We start from the raw sequence: 17653 nt of genomic DNA on the forward strand, positions 1-17653 counted from the left end.
AAGCGTGAGAGCAAGGCTTATGAAAGATGAATATAAATGTGGGATCGTGTGCAAACAGTTAATAATGACAAATTTAAGACAAAAAATGACACAGTATCTCTGTTACCTGTGAAGTCCTCCGCTTGTAGATGCAGGTCACACAGCTTATGGATGTAACGGATGTACATGTCCTCCTTATTAACTTCTGACTTGTAGAAGTTCTGGAATTTTAAATTAAAAAAGGATCAGTAAAAGAAAATATGTAAATAATATTATAAATGTGTAAATATCTCCCACATGTCTCAGGAATGTCTCACCATAAGGTTGACGGAACCACCAATTTTCTTGTTCTCCATCTCGTCTCCTTTCATGCAGTCCCTAAACGTAGCAAAACAAAAATGTAATTGTGCTGTAACTGAATGACATAATCTGGTATTATTACAAGGCACACTAAAATCTTAGTGTACCTGTAATCCAGTAACCGCTCAACGAGTCTCGTGACTGATGTGACAAATGAGATCCCTGTCTCTCTCCAGGTCTCCTGCTCTATTTTCTCCAGAAGGCTGCGCAGAAAATAAAGTGTCATGTGACTTGTTAAATAGATAAATTAAACAAAAAAAGTGTGAATCGAAATGTCTTTTGGCTTTGATGTCACCTCACCTTGGGTAAGGACCAAACAGCTGTGTTCTAAAGTGTGGCAAGTTTGAAAAAAAAAAAAAAAAAGATGTTAGAATACTATGAGGGCAGTGTTACTCAAGCACAGCAAACACAGGGTCTGATTCTTACAAAAGGCTGAAGAGTTCTCTGTGATTATCATCGCCTTTCCCATCTGATACCATGCTGTCCAGCTTGTCCATCAGCTCCGCTTCCACCTACACACATTCAAATATTGTGGGTGCGTTACAGTATGTGACACAAAAACCTCAACATATTTTTCTTTGTAACATAATAACATCCTAAATCACCTGTTTGAAGTTGCCATTTTTCCTCTGCTCCCAGTCCATCATGTCATGGAAAATTGGGATCATGATGTTTCGGACCTCGGTTTGAGGGACGAGTGTGACTCCCAGGAAGGGTCCCATCATTCCTGGGATGAAGTGGGGCTTGTTGTCACCTGGATTGCAAAAGGATTCACACATGAGCTGTTTAGATATAAGAATTGGATTTTACCAGGTTTTTACCAGAGTTTGTTGTTCGTATTTTAAGAATGCAACTGGAAATTGACTGAGTAATGTGTGTTGATAAAAGCAGGACCATTTCAAGAACATGTAAGGTGAGGGGTTTCTACTAGCAAGCTCACTTGCAGGAGATTGTCCTTCAGCAATCTCACCACGGCCAGCCCAAGCCGTCATGGGGCCCTGAGCAAAAATGTATTTTGGGACCCTTTATCAATGCCAATAATAAAGCAGTAAATCTCATGATGCTTCTGGGGCTTCTGATGTTGCTTGCATCATCTCAATGTCAGCCCGGCTTATATTAGCTTTGATCTTAAAATGGTAATGGTAAAATGGAGTCTCAGAATAGTGGTCTCTGCTGATTTAGTATTCAAAATCACACAATACTGAGAGGTGAATGTGGGGTCAGCCTACTAAAAATGTATGTATGAAAAATGTGCAAAAGACTGTAATCATTATGCACAACCAATAAAATGAAATAAATAAAAAATAAACAACCCCCCACGACCCTCCTGTGCAGTCGGTTTCAGGAAAATTTCTGGATTTCAGAAAGCAACTAATATACAGTATGTTTTTGTAACTGATTTTATAAATTGCCCCCTGCGACCATCATGCGGAGGATAAAGTGGTAGAGGATGGACAGAGGGATGGATTTCGATACGATCTAACACACGTATCAGTGACATTTATCATTTCTTTCAGAAACTGCTGATCTACTGTGATTTTCACACAACAACCATCTTTAGAGCATACAGAGAATGGTCACTGAAGGTGAGCAGCAGTTCTCTGGGAATACATGCAAGGTATGAAGAAGAGCATCTCTGAACACACAATTAGACCTTAAAGCAGATGAGCTACATCAGCAGCAGACCACACCAGAAACTTCTTTAGAAGCACAAAAGACCTGGAGAAATGGCAGGTGAGTGTATGAAGGCGGTAGGAGGCTACAGAGTAGCTGTGTATTATGTCTATATACTGCACATTAAGGATGATGACGTACCTAATTTTTGCCACATGCTGAAGAGCTCATATGCCATCATCACTCTCATGTCTCCATGTCTACAAGGAAAAGAGAAGAATTGCAGAGATTTAGATTAAAGAGAAAATCAAATGTTGATGAGAAAGCAAATAAATGAATCGATATGTGGTTGTTTCTCACTTGTCGAGGGCTTTCTTTCTCTTAGCGGGGCCCAGTGCCTCCAGCTGCAAACTGGGCTGGTTGATGTATAGAACAGTGAGACTGAAAAAGGAATTCCACACCTGACAAGAACAAAAGAAAGTTAGTATTATACTGAAACTATATTCATTTCAAAGATTCAAAACATTGAATATTGTATGGTGGCCACCACCACCACACACACCTTGAAATCAAAATCAGCCTCTGAGAAGTTCTTGTGCAGCGCCGGAGACAGGAACTGTGTTGTCACTACGATGGTGCTGCAGAAAGCAAACATTACACTGTCAGCCAAAAATAGATGAAGCAATAATGCAACACAAGCATCACCTTCTGAAGGGAGTCTGATCTAATAGCTGGCTTTATGTATATCCTTGCCATCTCTGGGAACAATAGGAAGAGGAAAAACAGACTCACTGACTAGTTAGAAGCCTCATGACACTCCAGTCTCGGGGGAAGATAGTCAGTTTCATTAGATTGCGAAACACACAGAAGATCTTCAATAGGAACTCCTGCGTAAAGATATTGACATTAAGTTTGTTAATGTTAAAGCTGTGTGGTGAGACACATGCAATCTTCCTCTGCTGCTCTGTGACTCAATGATTTCCCCACCTTCAGCTCCTCTTTGCTGTGGAAGTTGTTCAGTAAATGGTGAAAATGGATCTCTGTCATTTGTTGGAGAAGAGAGAGAAGACAGGAAACGTACTCTCCCTGCCAAAAGAGACAATGACAGATGTGGATAAAAAGGTTAATCAACTTAAAATATACATAAAAAACACAGTACATTGAAAAAGCGGAGGCTTACCGTTATCTCGGCAGTGCACTGGGGACAGCGTTGTCCTCTGGATGTCTCCACAGAGTGAGACTTGCTCATGATGGACAGAAGCGTCTGCAGCAACACGTCCAGAAGACTCTCCACCATCATCTCCACCTCCTCCTGAACTGATGATTCCTGGTACATGAAGAAGCAGAGTGAGAACCTGAAGTCAACCACATACATGTAAATACAACATAATAACAAACAACAACTGCATTACTATTATGTGAAAATAGATTTTTAAGGGGCTTTATTTGTCCCCATGAAATGTGGCATTTTGATAATTTAAAGGGTAATTTTATTGCATGGGAAATACGTTGCTTTCTCTGCCAGGGTACTGCCAGGGTCCGGTTCAAATTGAAGAATTCTAAAGATCAATTTTAATACCACTTAAAATGAAATGCCAACTGCACTATCATTGCAGTATACTAGGATATATTGGAGGATTATTGTGGATTGTAGGGAGAAAATTGTTATTTACAGAGCGCGTTGCATGACCAATATTAATTGATTAAAACAATCACATTGAGAAATTATTTCCAATAATCATAACACCTTTCTCTATGATGCAACATGTATCTAACCTGTAATCCTACAACACTTTTGTGTGGTTACAGTGAATAGTGCTACGGATGCCTAGCTGGCCATTTCTCAACTCAGGCTTTGCAAAAGTTAACCTAAGTATATATACTAAGTATAATATATTTTACCACTGAGCTTGTCTTGATAATTGAAAAGATGCTGCTGAGGATCCCAGAACAGATGAGCAGCTCCCTCTGCTGGCGCAGATGCAGGTGGATATGATGCAGAACTACCGGCAGCAAAATACTGCGAGACTCTGGAGGAAAGAAATATACAGGAGAAAAAAGAAAAAGTGAGAATGAAATCCTGTTCAAAACCTCTTTGTTAACCTTCACACATGTCTCACCGGGGAAGAAGAAGAGGCGGCTCTCGACTGTGCGAGCGATAGACTGCAGTTTGACGACATCCATGGACTGTCCAATGTCCACTGTGCTGGGCATGCTCCCCAGTGTTCCCCTGACGTATTCAGCCACTTCCTGAACGGTGAACATCTGCAGCAGCTCGTCAAAGATGTCAGGGAAACTGTTCAACAATGCAGCCTGGCCCAGAAAACACAAAACACAAATAGAATTTTATAGTGGATATATGTATAAAGACGTCCATATATGAAAACATCACAAAGAATTCCACTTGTTGCATCATAAACACTGCCCAGATCTGGGTGATGCTGGTATTTAGCTGGCTGACATACATGCACACTGAATTCTTTACACTGGACCGATAAAGAGATAGTTGTAGGTTTTTGAAGTATGAGTTACATTGTCAGCATGTTAAATACAGTGGACAGCATTCAGTGTACTGAACTGCAAACTGAAACAAGATCCAAAATAAACCTTGGCAGCAGAAAGTAAGTGTTGTAGCCCAGCAGAGGAAAGCTCAAATGAAAAAATTAATAATTATTTAATTTTACACAAGACTTTTGTTTAAATATTTACATTAGTTTGCGCTGCTTTCAGACAGCACTTCCCTTTGGCATTAGACTATATGTTCATATTATATTATGATGCGCATAAGTGAAACATTGTCAAAGCTGTGTTAAATAGTGCCAAAAAAAATACATGGGCATTTATATTTGGTGCCTCATGAATTAATTATTATAAATAGAGGCTTGCACACAAATGAAAGCAATGCTGTTGCCAAGCACATTCATTGAGCGTTTGTATTAATTTCTATAAATTAGGTTTTTCAATCTTTTTTTTGATACGTTCCGTCATCAGACAAAATTCCAGAATCAGAAGGTGATATTCTCTATGTTTTTTTCAGGTCTGAAGTGATGGATGCACCCAGACACAGCATTTTTTTTTTATCCCTACACACAAACATGCTGTGAGAGAAAATTGGTGCACTATTGTGCTTTTTTTCTTTGTTGGATGTGTTAGATAATTCAATGAGGCCGCAAGCAACAACTTCACAGTCAATCTGTGAAAGACACACAGTCTTTTGGTTGCAAAATGAACTATCATTGTGAAGCCTTGAGATTTTGGATGATTCCAGCTGTCAATCACAGTGGTGTCCACTCATTATGTGCCATACTTCATCTAGTGTAATCTAAACGGGTACACAATTTACATGTTCTACTAAAAAAGACCTGAAAGTAGTGATTGAGACCATTAAGTCCTCAGAAAAATGTTTACAGATAAATGAAAAGTAGGCTAATTTTTTTTTAATAACAAGTGGAGTTTACCTCGAGTGGCTAACTGCTACTCTTCTAATTCCAAAGATACTTTTATATACAGTCTATTTAAAATAACATGTTTTCTCTGCTGTCCTTCTTTGTGTTCCACTTCTGCCATCTCCTTCTCCAAACACTGCCTACTATACACTATATATAACACTATAGATAAGAACCTCATACACCCCAAGCTAAAAATAACTGGTAACTATCATTCCAAAAGAAGTGTGGACGAGATCTGCAGGGACATGGTTTCTTTACGGAATCTCAGTTTCTCCACATTCTGCCTGAAATAAACAGTAAAACATCCACATCCAAACCACTCACTGCTTATCAGTTAGAACACATCATCCTGTTTGAGGAGGCTGCTGTTCTGAGGTTGTCGGACCAACCTTGGAGCGTGACCACAGAGAAGCATGCAGCTGATCACACCCCTAAAATATCCAAGAGCAAGCCGTGGTTGGGGCAACAGGGGCGAGGGTGAGGGATTAAACCATCAGTTATGGAATGAAAGGTGGAACAAGTCACAAGGATAAAGTAAGAAACAAGTAAATAATAATTCAAATGAATTCAAAAGATGAATACATTCAAAAAACACAAAGATAACAAAAAGACGTGCAGGTGATGTTAGAGAGTGAAGGCTAAACGATCCGACCTGTGTGAACACCAGGTTCTCTGAGCTGCGGCTGTCCAGGCTCAGGACGAAGCGTATGGACTGGAAGAGCTCCTGAATGCTCGCTCTGAACTGCTCCTCCTCCATCCCACAGGTGGCTCTCGAATACAGAATACGAGACTGGACAATGAATTTGAACAGGTACTCCAGAGCCTGTAGGTTCGTTGCAGACGGACACAATCAGTCAGCTTACATATGTATTTGCGTACTATGGAGTAGACAAATAGAGCAAAGTAGAGATACACACAAACTCCAGTGTAATGAGGCTCATAAGTCCCATGTCCAAATTTATACACTGGACTGAATTTAGCACAGCATTAAATTACACTACCACTCAAAAGTTTGGGGTCACTTAGAAATGTCCTTATTTTTGAAGGAAAAACACTTTTTTTCAATGAATAAAACATTAAATGAATCAGAAATACACTATATACATTGTTAATGTGGTAAACAACTATTCTAGCTGCAAACGTCTGTTTTTTAATGGAATATGTACATAGTAGTGTATAGAGACCCATTTCCAGTGTTCTAATGGTACATTGTGTTTGCTAATCCCGTTAGAAGGCTATTGGATGATTAGAAAACCATTGAAAACTCTTGTGCAATGATGTTAACACAGCTGAAAACAGTTTTGCTTTTCTTTGACCAAAGCAAAGTTTGAAGGGCAAAATTATTATTTTGAATAAATATCATTATTTCTAATCTTGTCTTGACTATATTTTCTATTCATTTTGCAACTCTTTTGATGAATAAAAGTGTGATTTTAATGGAAAACACAAAAAATGTATAGGTGACCCCAAACTTTTGAACGGTAGTGTATAGCATTGAATTTTTTTTTTTTCCAAACTGCCAATAAATGATCACCACAAATAATCATAATGTCTTATTTCTTCTATTTTTTGGTTGTTTTATCTTCTTCTTTTGTTGCTTTCTGCTTCTAACTTTAGGAGTCGCCACAGTGGATCATCTGCCACCGTCTTGTCTTCTTCTGTTACACCAACTGTCCTCATGTCCTCCTTCACATTCAAGAACCTTCTCTGTGGTCTCCCTCTGTTCCTCCTGCCCAGCAGCTCCATTTTAAACACCCTTAGTCCAATATAATCACTATCTCTGCATGTGACCAAACCACCTCATCTATGCCTCTCTTATTTTATTTCCAAACTGCTCGACCTATTAAAATTTTATAAAATGTAACATATTCACATTGAAATGTATAAATATCTTGAAGTTTGTACCCATGCAATAAGATACAGAGCACTTAATGTTTTCACATTGCCATCATACATTTACTACACAGTGAATGACTTATATTGGAATTGCAATATCTAGCAGAAAAATCACACTTTCACTGAATCATTCAGCTCTAGTAATTAGGATATTTTTTTTCTTCCTCTGCAGAGTAAAGACTATATGTTTCAAATATTTAAGTAATTGGATTGATTTTATATCCCTGATATGACTGAGGCCCACTTGCATGGTCCATCAGTGGCCAACACTGACAAGAGTAAGAGAGTCTTAAATGGGTTTGTGATAGGAAATCAACACAAAAGTGTCAATTTACAAGTCTGGAAAAGGACTCAAGATCATTTCATCACAAAGGAAAAATCAAAAACCCATTTGGAAACGTTACACTCTTAGCTTGTCAATATAATAGGTTTCTTATGACTTCCTTTCATTAACTTTTCTCTGAGCTGGGAATTCACTTCCTGAGGTCTCACATTACTCTTAATCAGCCCTTCTCTTTCACAGTGTTCACAATTCTCACTAATTACTCCCAGAAGCAGAAGCCAAGACAGAAATTAAACCAGTAGAAAAGCATGTGTGTGTGATACTTTACCCTCATGGCCTCCTGGATGTGGTCCTGTCGGACGACCTCGGCCGAGCGGTCCATGTACCATTTCAGACATCGAATCAGCTCTCTGCAGAAATGGTGAGTGTCATTATTACACGCACGTCAATTCAAATTTTCTCGAAACATTTAGTAAATGTGGTCATACTTGTATGCCAACGCTCCAGCAAAGTGGTTTTGGATGTAAGAGTCCATGACAGGTCTGAAGTGGTAGAAACGGCTGTCCCTGAGTAGGTTAATGATGAACACCTGAACACATGTACGACAAGAGAAATGTTATCTCCTCTGATTTAAGGCACATTAAAGGTATAATATTAGTTGCGAAATGTATAGTATTAAATCCTAAAATGACTGGATATACAGAGATTATCCGTTTATGCATTGAGTTTGTGCTGTGGCCTGTTGTAGACTTTGACACCTGAGTTGACAGAAGAATAAGCTATGGATCAAAAATACCTAACATTACAACCTAATAGGCCTGACTCCCCCTCTCAAAAATTATTCCCAAAGAGGAGAAGAAAATCAAGTGTTGTTCAAAACTATAGAGGGCTGAAAGCAGAGGGAAATTTAGTGAGAGATGCAGATATGGCTAGTTATTAAATTACTAAATTAATTGCCAACTACTTTGATAATAAAATAATCGGTTTTAGTTTTTTCAAGCTTCTTATTTACTGGTTGTTCAATATAACAAAGACATAATTTTTGTTTGTGGACTAAACAAGACATTTGAGAACATCATCATGTCCAGGTTTAGGAAACTTTCTGGACCAAACAACTAATCGATTACTCGAGTTACCAGAGTTTTGGAAGATGCAGTTCTACAGGTAAGCGACTGAGCTTCAGCAAAGGTCTCTCTGTCTCTAGGGCTTTCACACTGGCAGAGCACTGTGTCGGTTCCAGTTCCCAAACCCAATTTGAACCGGCCAGCGCATTCAGACCAAAACACAAACAGGTTCACATCAGCAAAATTTGGAACCAAGAAACACCTGGTTCTTCCCTGCGAATCGTGACATCACCAGTGGGCGGGTCATATTCTGGGTTGTGAAGATAAGCGGAAAGTAGAGGAATTATTGAGATTTTGCTGGTGTTTATTTCAGCCTGAGTAACGCAGATTAACGTCCTCCCACTTTGGTTCCTCATAAACTGGTGTGAACATGGGGTGGTTTCACCAGAAAGCACTAAGGTTCTAAGGTTCCAGAATGGCACCAGAGCCAGAACCGTGCCTATCTGAAAGCATTATTAGTGACTTATTGATGCTTATCTCTCCTCTCATCATGTGATAATTCTTCACTTCTGTGACTCTGCTGCTGCCTGGAATAGACTCACTTCACACACTTCAATCTCCACCTGTTGCTGACACATATTTTTTGTTTTATAAATAAAACAGGTGGTGCTACAGTTACATCTTACACAGAGTTACAGCTCCTTGTTTCCATGGTTTGGTAACTTCCTGGCAACCAACACTTTATCATGTTGAATTGGGATTGCAGTATTAGTAGCCAGTTTAATGTGAGTACATTTGCAAGTTCTTAAAATTTCCTACCAGTGACTGAAAAACCAGTGGTCCGTATTTATCTGTGTTGTCATCTAAAAGACAGAAGAGTGTATCCAGGACATCTCGCAAGAACTGTGTTAAAAAAAATAAAAACAACTATCAGCACAGCAGTTAGATTAGATCCATTAAAAATGAAGGGCATGGCATCTTCATACACCAACACAGTCCTGAAATAGTATCGTGCCTAATCAACAGTGCTAAAGATTGGTGAATCCGTAAAAAAACTCAGCATGCACCATAAAATGTAAGTCATGTAAAGCTGTAGAATAATAATCCATAACGTCACACTATGGTTCTAGCTTATGATAGAAATGTGTTTCATCAAAGATGCCATGTGCATCACACAGGTAGTGTTTGGTTAAAATATTCTTTATATCGTTCACATCATTAAATAAATGAGGATAGTGACCTTGACAATCTCCTCTCCACTGATCTGACGCAGTCGACCGAGGATATCCAACACCCTGTCAGGATGGGCCTTCCAGTTCAGGAGAGCCAGAAGGTCGACTGAAATGAGAATCACAGAAAACTGAGTTAAATTCAACTAAAATAGAAATGCAGGATGGTAGAGTGGCATGTGAGATTAAATCAGATTTACCATTCTGTGTGAGTTTGGTGGAGCAGAGTATGGTGGAGACCCAGAAAACCTCTTTGGGGCTTCTCTGGAAGGGCAGGTTGGCTGGCAGGTTGGGGCAGCTGTTGAAGTCCTCTTTACAACAGGGCAGACTCAGGTAAAGTCCCTGGTTACTGAAGGTGGCATTTTCATCACACTGTAGAAGACGGACACCAGAGGGTCAGAGAAGAATCATCAGGGTTTCGAGGCAGTTAAAGCTACTGTTAGTGAAATACTTAAAGCTCCCATCCAAAGCTGTTGTTTAGTGTGTATCTGCGCCATTACCTTGTTAATGAAGCCCTAAAGTTTTGAAACAAACAGTTCAGCCACTGCTGAGAACGCTGGGTTTTATTGTATTCTCGGGCTCTGCAAGTGGTCTGAAAAAGCCTGGAATCGTTATGTAAGGATCCCGTCTCCTGAACAGCGGATCCTCCTGCTCCGGGCACTAGTCCGGGCACATTCGGTTGCGTACATTGAAACGCAGAAGAAGAACGTCCGTTGTGGAGGTTTTTCACTTGCGACAGTGTCTTCCGACTCTGTGTCCAACTCCGGGTCAAAGGCGTAAAAGGGACTGCAGTGTGGAGTCGTGACAAAGCTATTTTTAAACATTGTTAAAACAATGTTTTGATAATGAGTAGCAGTGCATCCACCGTTCCAGAGGGGGGAGCTGCGCTTCTGAGAGCTGACGTGCTAATTACGTCACTTCCAGGTACCTGGCCAATCACAAGACAGTTGAGAAAGCTCTAGTTTGTTGGCTTCTGGGGGTGAGATTTCAGTCTGAAACAGCACGGCTGATGAGAGCTTTAGCGAGGAGAGATTTTGATCGGCTCCTTTGCAGCAACTAGGAGGTTTTTGACCATAAAAACAAGTTAATGTATGTAAGTAGACCTCCATAACTCACATATATGTGCGATAGGACCACTCTATGTGAGCTTTAAAGTTAATGCTTGATTCTGTAATGTGTTTCAAACTTTATGTAATTGTTGAAATGCTGAAGTTAAGTGAAGCTAAGATAAGATAGAAAAAAATCCAGTGCTGCAAGAGTCTGGAAAATGGTTTATAACAACAGGTGACATTGCAACTGATGCAACAGATAAACCTCACCCCCTCCTTCCTGCTCTCTTGTCAAAGCTCCACCCCCTCAAATCACACAGAAAACATTGTGAGTTAAGGAGAGAGACATCTTTGTTGACATATACTGACCACATACTGTCTGAATTACCTGTGATGAAAAAACCCTCAACAATACAGATTGGCAGGTTGGTTGGTTAGTGACACACTAGCTGCCGAATTTCCCAAACTTTTGACTGACTTCTCTTTAATAGAATCCATCCTTTAAAGAGAAGCCACAGGCTGGAGTGTCCATCTCATCCTGGTACATAGGATGTGGTGACTGTAAGTTCATCCATGTAGGCTCTGCTGAACTTGATTGAGGGGGGCCTCTGCACTACACCTCAGCCGTTTTCACTACAATGTTCAGGGCTAGGACAAAGAGTATGACTGATACTGTGCACCCAGTACAGATGCCCTTCTCCAGTTTGTGCCAACATAACACCACTGGCCCAGAAGAGACTGAATCTTATAATAATCCAAGATGAGGTTCTTGCTCTTACTGGGGACAAAAACATTTTCTAATAATTAGTAAATGTTGGGTCACTACCACATAATTATTATGTGATATTGACCCAAGTCACGGCATGACCACATCACTTTCCCCCCTCACATGCCTCTGGGTGACTCCACCTGTATATTCAAGGGAGTCTGGCCTCCATGGATTCCCACCCATTCACACTGAGGTGTCATTCAGTCTGAATGAAATATGTGGTTGTGTTTACAGTTTTGCAAGGACTACAGACATTGGATGTTTGAACTGTTTTCCAGACTTAATTTAATCGATGACTATCAGGACCTGGAATTCAACAAATACAATAAAACTTGTTGTATAAATCAATTATAGACTATAGTTTTAAAATCTTGAGTGTTTGCTGAAATCTGTACTGAATATGTAAAGTGGTAAAAATTAAGCTCCTCTCCTCTGGTTTACCCAGGTATTACTTTTTATTCAAAATGGCTGAGGACCAGCTCTCTCACCAGCAATTTCATAATGTTTTTTTTCTGTGCAAAAGCCTTGAGTCTCAGACTCTAAAAATAAATCTACTTACAGAGAAACTTCCCCTGTGTTTATCCAATCAGGAGCCTGAACTACACAAAGAGGATGTCCTCTTTGTCTGTGAGGTTAGGTTGTTTGATGATGGTGAATAAATGCCTCCACTCACCACACATGGGTAATGATAACATCACCAATGGCAACGGCAAATTATTCAAAAGAGAACAACCTTAACAAAGTGAGCAAACAAAATAAACATAAATGCTGAAAATCTGTGCTGAAAAAACACTTTTCAAAATGTAATCTGTAATCTATTTTGCCCACACTGTCATAATTTGATAAAGAATTCCTGACTGTAAACGCATTCTACACTTGCAAAAAGGCACCATATAGAAACATAGCATATTATTCACGAGGCCTCGGGACATACTGTGATTGCGTGAATCTGATTCTGTTCATACTCAAACGAGAATCCATCCGTCAGTCTACCGTTCCACACATGCATACTCTGTGTCATATTCCATTTCATTAGTGGCTATTTCTCACCAGAAAACCACTCTCATTTCATGTTTCCTAGTATCCTTTGAGTGCTGATGTGTGGGTACTGCGGGTCATTGTCTCTTTGGATCAAAACAAAGTAGAACAACCAATTGGACTGTGAAGTACGGTGGCCCTGAGGTGCAAAACACAAACGCAAATCACAAAACACAACACACATCAAAAACACAAACGCAAATCAAAAAACACAAACACAAATCAAAAAACACAAACGCAAATCAAAAAACACAAACGCAAATCAAAAACATTAACTCACAACGCAAACACAAATCACACAACCGAAACACAAAAGCAGAAAACACAAACACATTAACTCACAACACAAACACAAAAGCAGAAAACACAAAAACATTAACTCACAACGCAAACACAAAAGCAGAAAACACAAACACATTAACTCACAACACAAACACAAAAGCAGAAAACACGAAAACATTAACTTGCTGTAGCTCACTTGGTTGAGCTGCCGTCCCATGTAGAAGTGCACACTACAGATAGCCCCAGTTCGAATCCCGCCCCAAGCAGAAAACACAAACACAAAAGCATTTAGCACAACAACATTATCTCACAACGCAAATCAAATAAAAAAACGCATACAAAAGAGCAGACATCACAACGGAAATGCATGTCAAAACGGAAACACAATACAAAAAACAACAACAACGACCGTTGTTTCCTACGGAGCCCTGCTAGGGTCAGGTGTGGAAAAAATAAAAATCATTCGTAAACTGTTCCCTCAGTTTCCCTAAAACTGTCACTATTTTGACTCTTTAAGCTCTCACCATTTCAGGTTAAACATTGATCAGATATCACAGTGTGTGGTGGTAGCCAGCCATACATTTGCCCCGCATGCCACGATGTCTCACTCCAAGGTGCGCCGTTATTGTGAATGGCCGTGCGTAATGGCACTGCGCTCTGACGCGGCACTTCTCCGGGACTGGAGAAGCTGCTGTGGCTACAAGGATTTCGAAAGAGAAGCTCTTCATATATTGTTTAGATACAAGACGAATCACCCACATTCATAGACCAATGCAGGCTGAATATTTAGTTTAGTATTGAACGCATTTGATGACATGTTACTCACACAGCGGATTGACTGTCCGTGTAACTGTTAATACTGCAGGCAGTATTAACAGTTACACTGTATTCATGTATGTATTGTACGTTCGCGAGCTTGCTGCAGCGTGTGGAAACCTGTAGGACAGTAGAACTACACTTGCTGTATGAGACACACCTCATTATTTAGTTATTTTAAAAATACAAAACAAATCTTAACACTCAAATCTTTTGCACATTTAATACCCACGTTTTATTTTGAAAACCGGAGGGTTTGCGTTCAATACTAAACTAAATATTCAGCCTGCATTGGTCTATGAATGTGGGTGATTCGTCTTGTATCTAAACAATATATGAAGAGCTTCTCTTTCGAAATCCTTGTAGCCGCAGCAGCTTCTCCAGTCCCGGAGAAGTGCCGCGTCAGAGCGCAGTGCCATTATGCACGGCCATTCACAATAACGGCGCACCTTGGAGTGAGACATCGTGGCATGCGGGGCAAATGTATGGCTGGCTACCACCACACACCCAATATATTTATTAATGCTTTATACAATATGCTTTAAGTTTTAAGAATGCTTAATACTCATAATGCTTTATACAATAAATAGAGATAAATGATAACACTGTGAGGATTCGATCCTATGACCTTGCCGGCATAAGTCCACCGATTTACCTACTGGACTATCACTATTAACTATCTTGGAAGTGTCAACATAGTGACAGTTTTAGGGAAACTGAGGGAACAGTTTACAAACGATTTTTAGTTTTTTCCACACCTGACCCTAGCAGGGCTCCGTAGGAAACAACGGTCGTTGTTGTTTTTTGAATTGCGTTTCCGTTTTGACATGCATTTCTGTTGTGATGTCTGCACTTTTGTTTGCTTTTTTTGATTTGGTTTGCGTTGTGAGATAATGTTTTTGTGCTAAATGCTTTTGTGTTTGTGTTTTCTGCTTGGGGCGGGATTCGAACTGGGGCTATCTGTAGTGTGCACTTCTACATGGGACGGCAGCTCTACCAAGTTGTGCGTTGTGAGTTAATGTTTTTGTGTTTTCTGCTTTTGTGTTTGCGTTGTGTGATTTGTGTTTGCGTTGTGAGTTAATGTTTTTGTGTTTTCTGCTTTTGTGTTTGCGTTTTGTGTTAATGTTTTTGTGTTTTTGATTTGCGTTTGTGTTTTTGATTTGCGTTTGTGATTTTTGATTTGCGGTTGTGTTTTTGATTTGTGTTGTGTTTTGTGATTTGTGTTTGTATTTTGCACCTCAGGGCCACCGTAGTAAAGTCTTCATACTTATGTCACAGGGACGGCTGGCTTGGCACAGCATGGTTTACCACTTCAGAAAAAGTACCTACTCAACGTGGGCAGAGTCATCACTGCACCACTGCATGAAACTGCGGTGACAATTCATTTTACATGCGACACACAAACAAGTGACTAGTGACTTGTAAAGCAGTTGTTTTCAGTGTGACTGAATGATTAGATTCAGTTAATTAAAACTATTTGCTCAGTACTTCCTCCATGACCGGAGCAAAACAGCGGCTTTGTGATGCCAATCTTCGCTCATGGTCAGCAGTGCTGGATACACCAGATTCCTCTGTTAAATATTAAGATTTTAGACATTTCCCTGGTAATTGTTGGAGATTAACCCACATTTTTAGGATTGTTAAGTCTTTTTAACTGATCTACAGCATTGTTCGGCTTGATTCTTGTGTCTGACGTCTCTTCCTGATGACCAATCAGGGGCTGACAACGTCAGACAACGTCACGCATAGTACCTACTCAGCACGCTTGGAACCTGGCCAGAGCAGGTACTTAAAAAAAGTACCTGCTACCAGGTACTATGCTAATGGGAACGCAAATTAACCGTGCAGTGCCAAGGTGAGACGGAGGAAACACACCATAGGAGACCTCGGTGCACATGAGAATGCGAAAAGTGTGTGTGTGTTGAACCTACTCATACCTTGTACACATACAGCTCATGGCTTTCATCTGACAGTGTGGTCCCATCCTCTCTCATCAGAGGTGTGAAGGCAAAGCCAAACAGTTTTTTCTCCCCTTTGTCCTTTGCTGAAAGACAACCCATCATCATTATATCATCATCATGATCATCATCATCATCACTGCACCAACCATACTCAAGTGGATTGAGTGCGATCCAATCTGTTCTAATAAACTCATGCACTATGGGGGATGCCTGCCATAGGGGAGCATCGCTGACTCACTGGAGCAGTGCCTGAACTCGAAGCGTAGGTGGGACCCTCGGAAACGATCTATGGGAATGGGCAGCTTCACCATCTCACTCCAGCGAGGGCTGTTGTTGTGGTAGAGAACAAAAGAGCGATATTCACTCGAGCTGGGCTCCCCACTGCCCAAACTGATGCAGTCCTGAGAAGAAAAGTAAAGACATGAAGGGGATTTGGTTTAGTAACACAAGCAGTAAGTCGCATCGATGCGTGGGAGGAATGTCGCACTCATCATGAGTCACATATTGACGATAAGGTAGAGAATAAGTTGTGTGTCATACTTTGAGAGTGTCCCCGTCAGCATACAGCACGTAGAGCGTGACTTCAATGTTCTTCTGGACGCTTTTGCCTCCTCTTTCAAACTCTCCCCGCTCAAGGGTCAGGTAGAGGTCATTGCGTGTGTCACCTATGACAATCACAGAGGAAAGGATTTAGTTTAGTACACATTTAAGTCAGGTCACGTTAAAATCAACTCACCAACAGCTTTTTTTACTGTCCATTATGAGTCTGATCATGTTAGGCATAACGCTAAATAGGAGGAATACAACAACAAATTACAAAAAAACACACACACACAATAACAAATCAATCAATGACTGAGAGTGGAAAAACATTATTCGGCCTTCTCTACAGTTATCAGCTCCCATTCCTAAGCACATGCCTAAACAATTCAGGACGACGCCTGCCGCAACTGTTGTAATCACAGCGACCTCGGTATAGCGCTGGCTCCAGTCTGTTGTCTACAGAATTGGTCTCTTCATATTTTCGCTGAGCCTGACCAAAGGTCTGCTCCATGTAGAGAAAGCACATTTAAGTATCCTAACTCTGGGACTCACAGGCAGACTGACAGAGGATGCCCAACTGTTAACATACTTGTTTATGTTTTGTCTCAGTTCTCCTCAGATCTGAGTTGCTTCCAATAAAGCTTTCAACTTAACTCATCTCTGACTCCAGGAAACTCCATCTTCGGTCAACTCACTAAATAATCAAATCTCTGCAACAATGACTATGACTATGATCCAGGGCCACCGTACCGTACAGCACCATCATGAAGCTCTCAGATTAGATGTTCATTTTTACCAACAACATCAGCACATGTTAGAATATCCCAGACTCTGATTACAAACACATCTCCTTCTCGGATGGTGTTAATCAGCACATGTCAATCTCTGTTCTGAGCACACAAGTGGTCAGCGTAAATAAAAGTGCTGTGTGTGTGCACCACACATCCTTATCAATGAGAAATGACCCTGCTCTCTATAATTCACTGTGGCTCACATCTGCCTCTGCACCATTTTGTGAGGTCAGTGTTTAATGGAATAAATATCAGTGGCAACAGTCGGGGAAGATATTGCAGTTATTTATAAAAATCAGATTATAGTTATTTATATCCAAGCCATTTCCTTGGGGACAGATGAGTCACAAGGAGCAATATCGGGAGGTATTTCAGGAGAGGAGAGCAGGGCAGATCACTGAAAGATGATGAAATATATAAGAGTAAACATCATACATCTCCCTTCCTCTCTCTTTAAATTATCTCTGAAAATGTATTTCAGTGATAATTGAGGCTGATCTCACACAAATGGTGAGTGAAGATAGTTTTCA

At 40.3% G+C, this 17653-nt stretch overlaps 1 protein-coding gene across 1 annotated transcript in view; it reads right to left on the minus strand.

The window, feature by feature from the left end:
- Window positions 1-17653, minus strand: part of LOC310931575 (dedicator of cytokinesis protein 3-like) — a gene marked incomplete at both ends in the record, with an annotated part of 80627 nt that overhangs the window by 15973 nt on the left and 47001 nt on the right. The window contains 23 exons of the mRNA XM_083894762.1: window positions 107-200; window positions 297-357; window positions 447-542; window positions 640-666; window positions 766-851; window positions 945-1093; window positions 2155-2213; window positions 2314-2414; window positions 2516-2591; window positions 2746-2840; window positions 2941-3039; window positions 3134-3280; window positions 3856-3983; window positions 4074-4266; window positions 6055-6225; window positions 7910-7991; window positions 8070-8170; window positions 9465-9548; window positions 9886-9983; window positions 10075-10246; window positions 15766-15872; window positions 16028-16190; window positions 16330-16454. Of these exons, the coding sequence (XP_083750888.1) occupies window positions 107-200; window positions 297-357; window positions 447-542; window positions 640-666; window positions 766-851; window positions 945-1093; window positions 2155-2213; window positions 2314-2414; window positions 2516-2591; window positions 2746-2840; window positions 2941-3039; window positions 3134-3280; window positions 3856-3983; window positions 4074-4266; window positions 6055-6225; window positions 7910-7991; window positions 8070-8170; window positions 9465-9548; window positions 9886-9983; window positions 10075-10246; window positions 15766-15872; window positions 16028-16190; window positions 16330-16454 (2514 nt within the window). The remainder of the gene's footprint in view (window positions 1-106; window positions 201-296; window positions 358-446; window positions 543-639; window positions 667-765; window positions 852-944; window positions 1094-2154; window positions 2214-2313; window positions 2415-2515; window positions 2592-2745; window positions 2841-2940; window positions 3040-3133; window positions 3281-3855; window positions 3984-4073; window positions 4267-6054; window positions 6226-7909; window positions 7992-8069; window positions 8171-9464; window positions 9549-9885; window positions 9984-10074; window positions 10247-15765; window positions 15873-16027; window positions 16191-16329; window positions 16455-17653) is intronic.

Source organism: Microchirus variegatus (genome assembly GCF_963457635.1).
Source record: "Microchirus variegatus genome assembly, chromosome: 9".
Lineage (NCBI taxonomy): Eukaryota > Metazoa > Chordata > Actinopteri > Pleuronectiformes > Soleidae > Microchirus > Microchirus variegatus.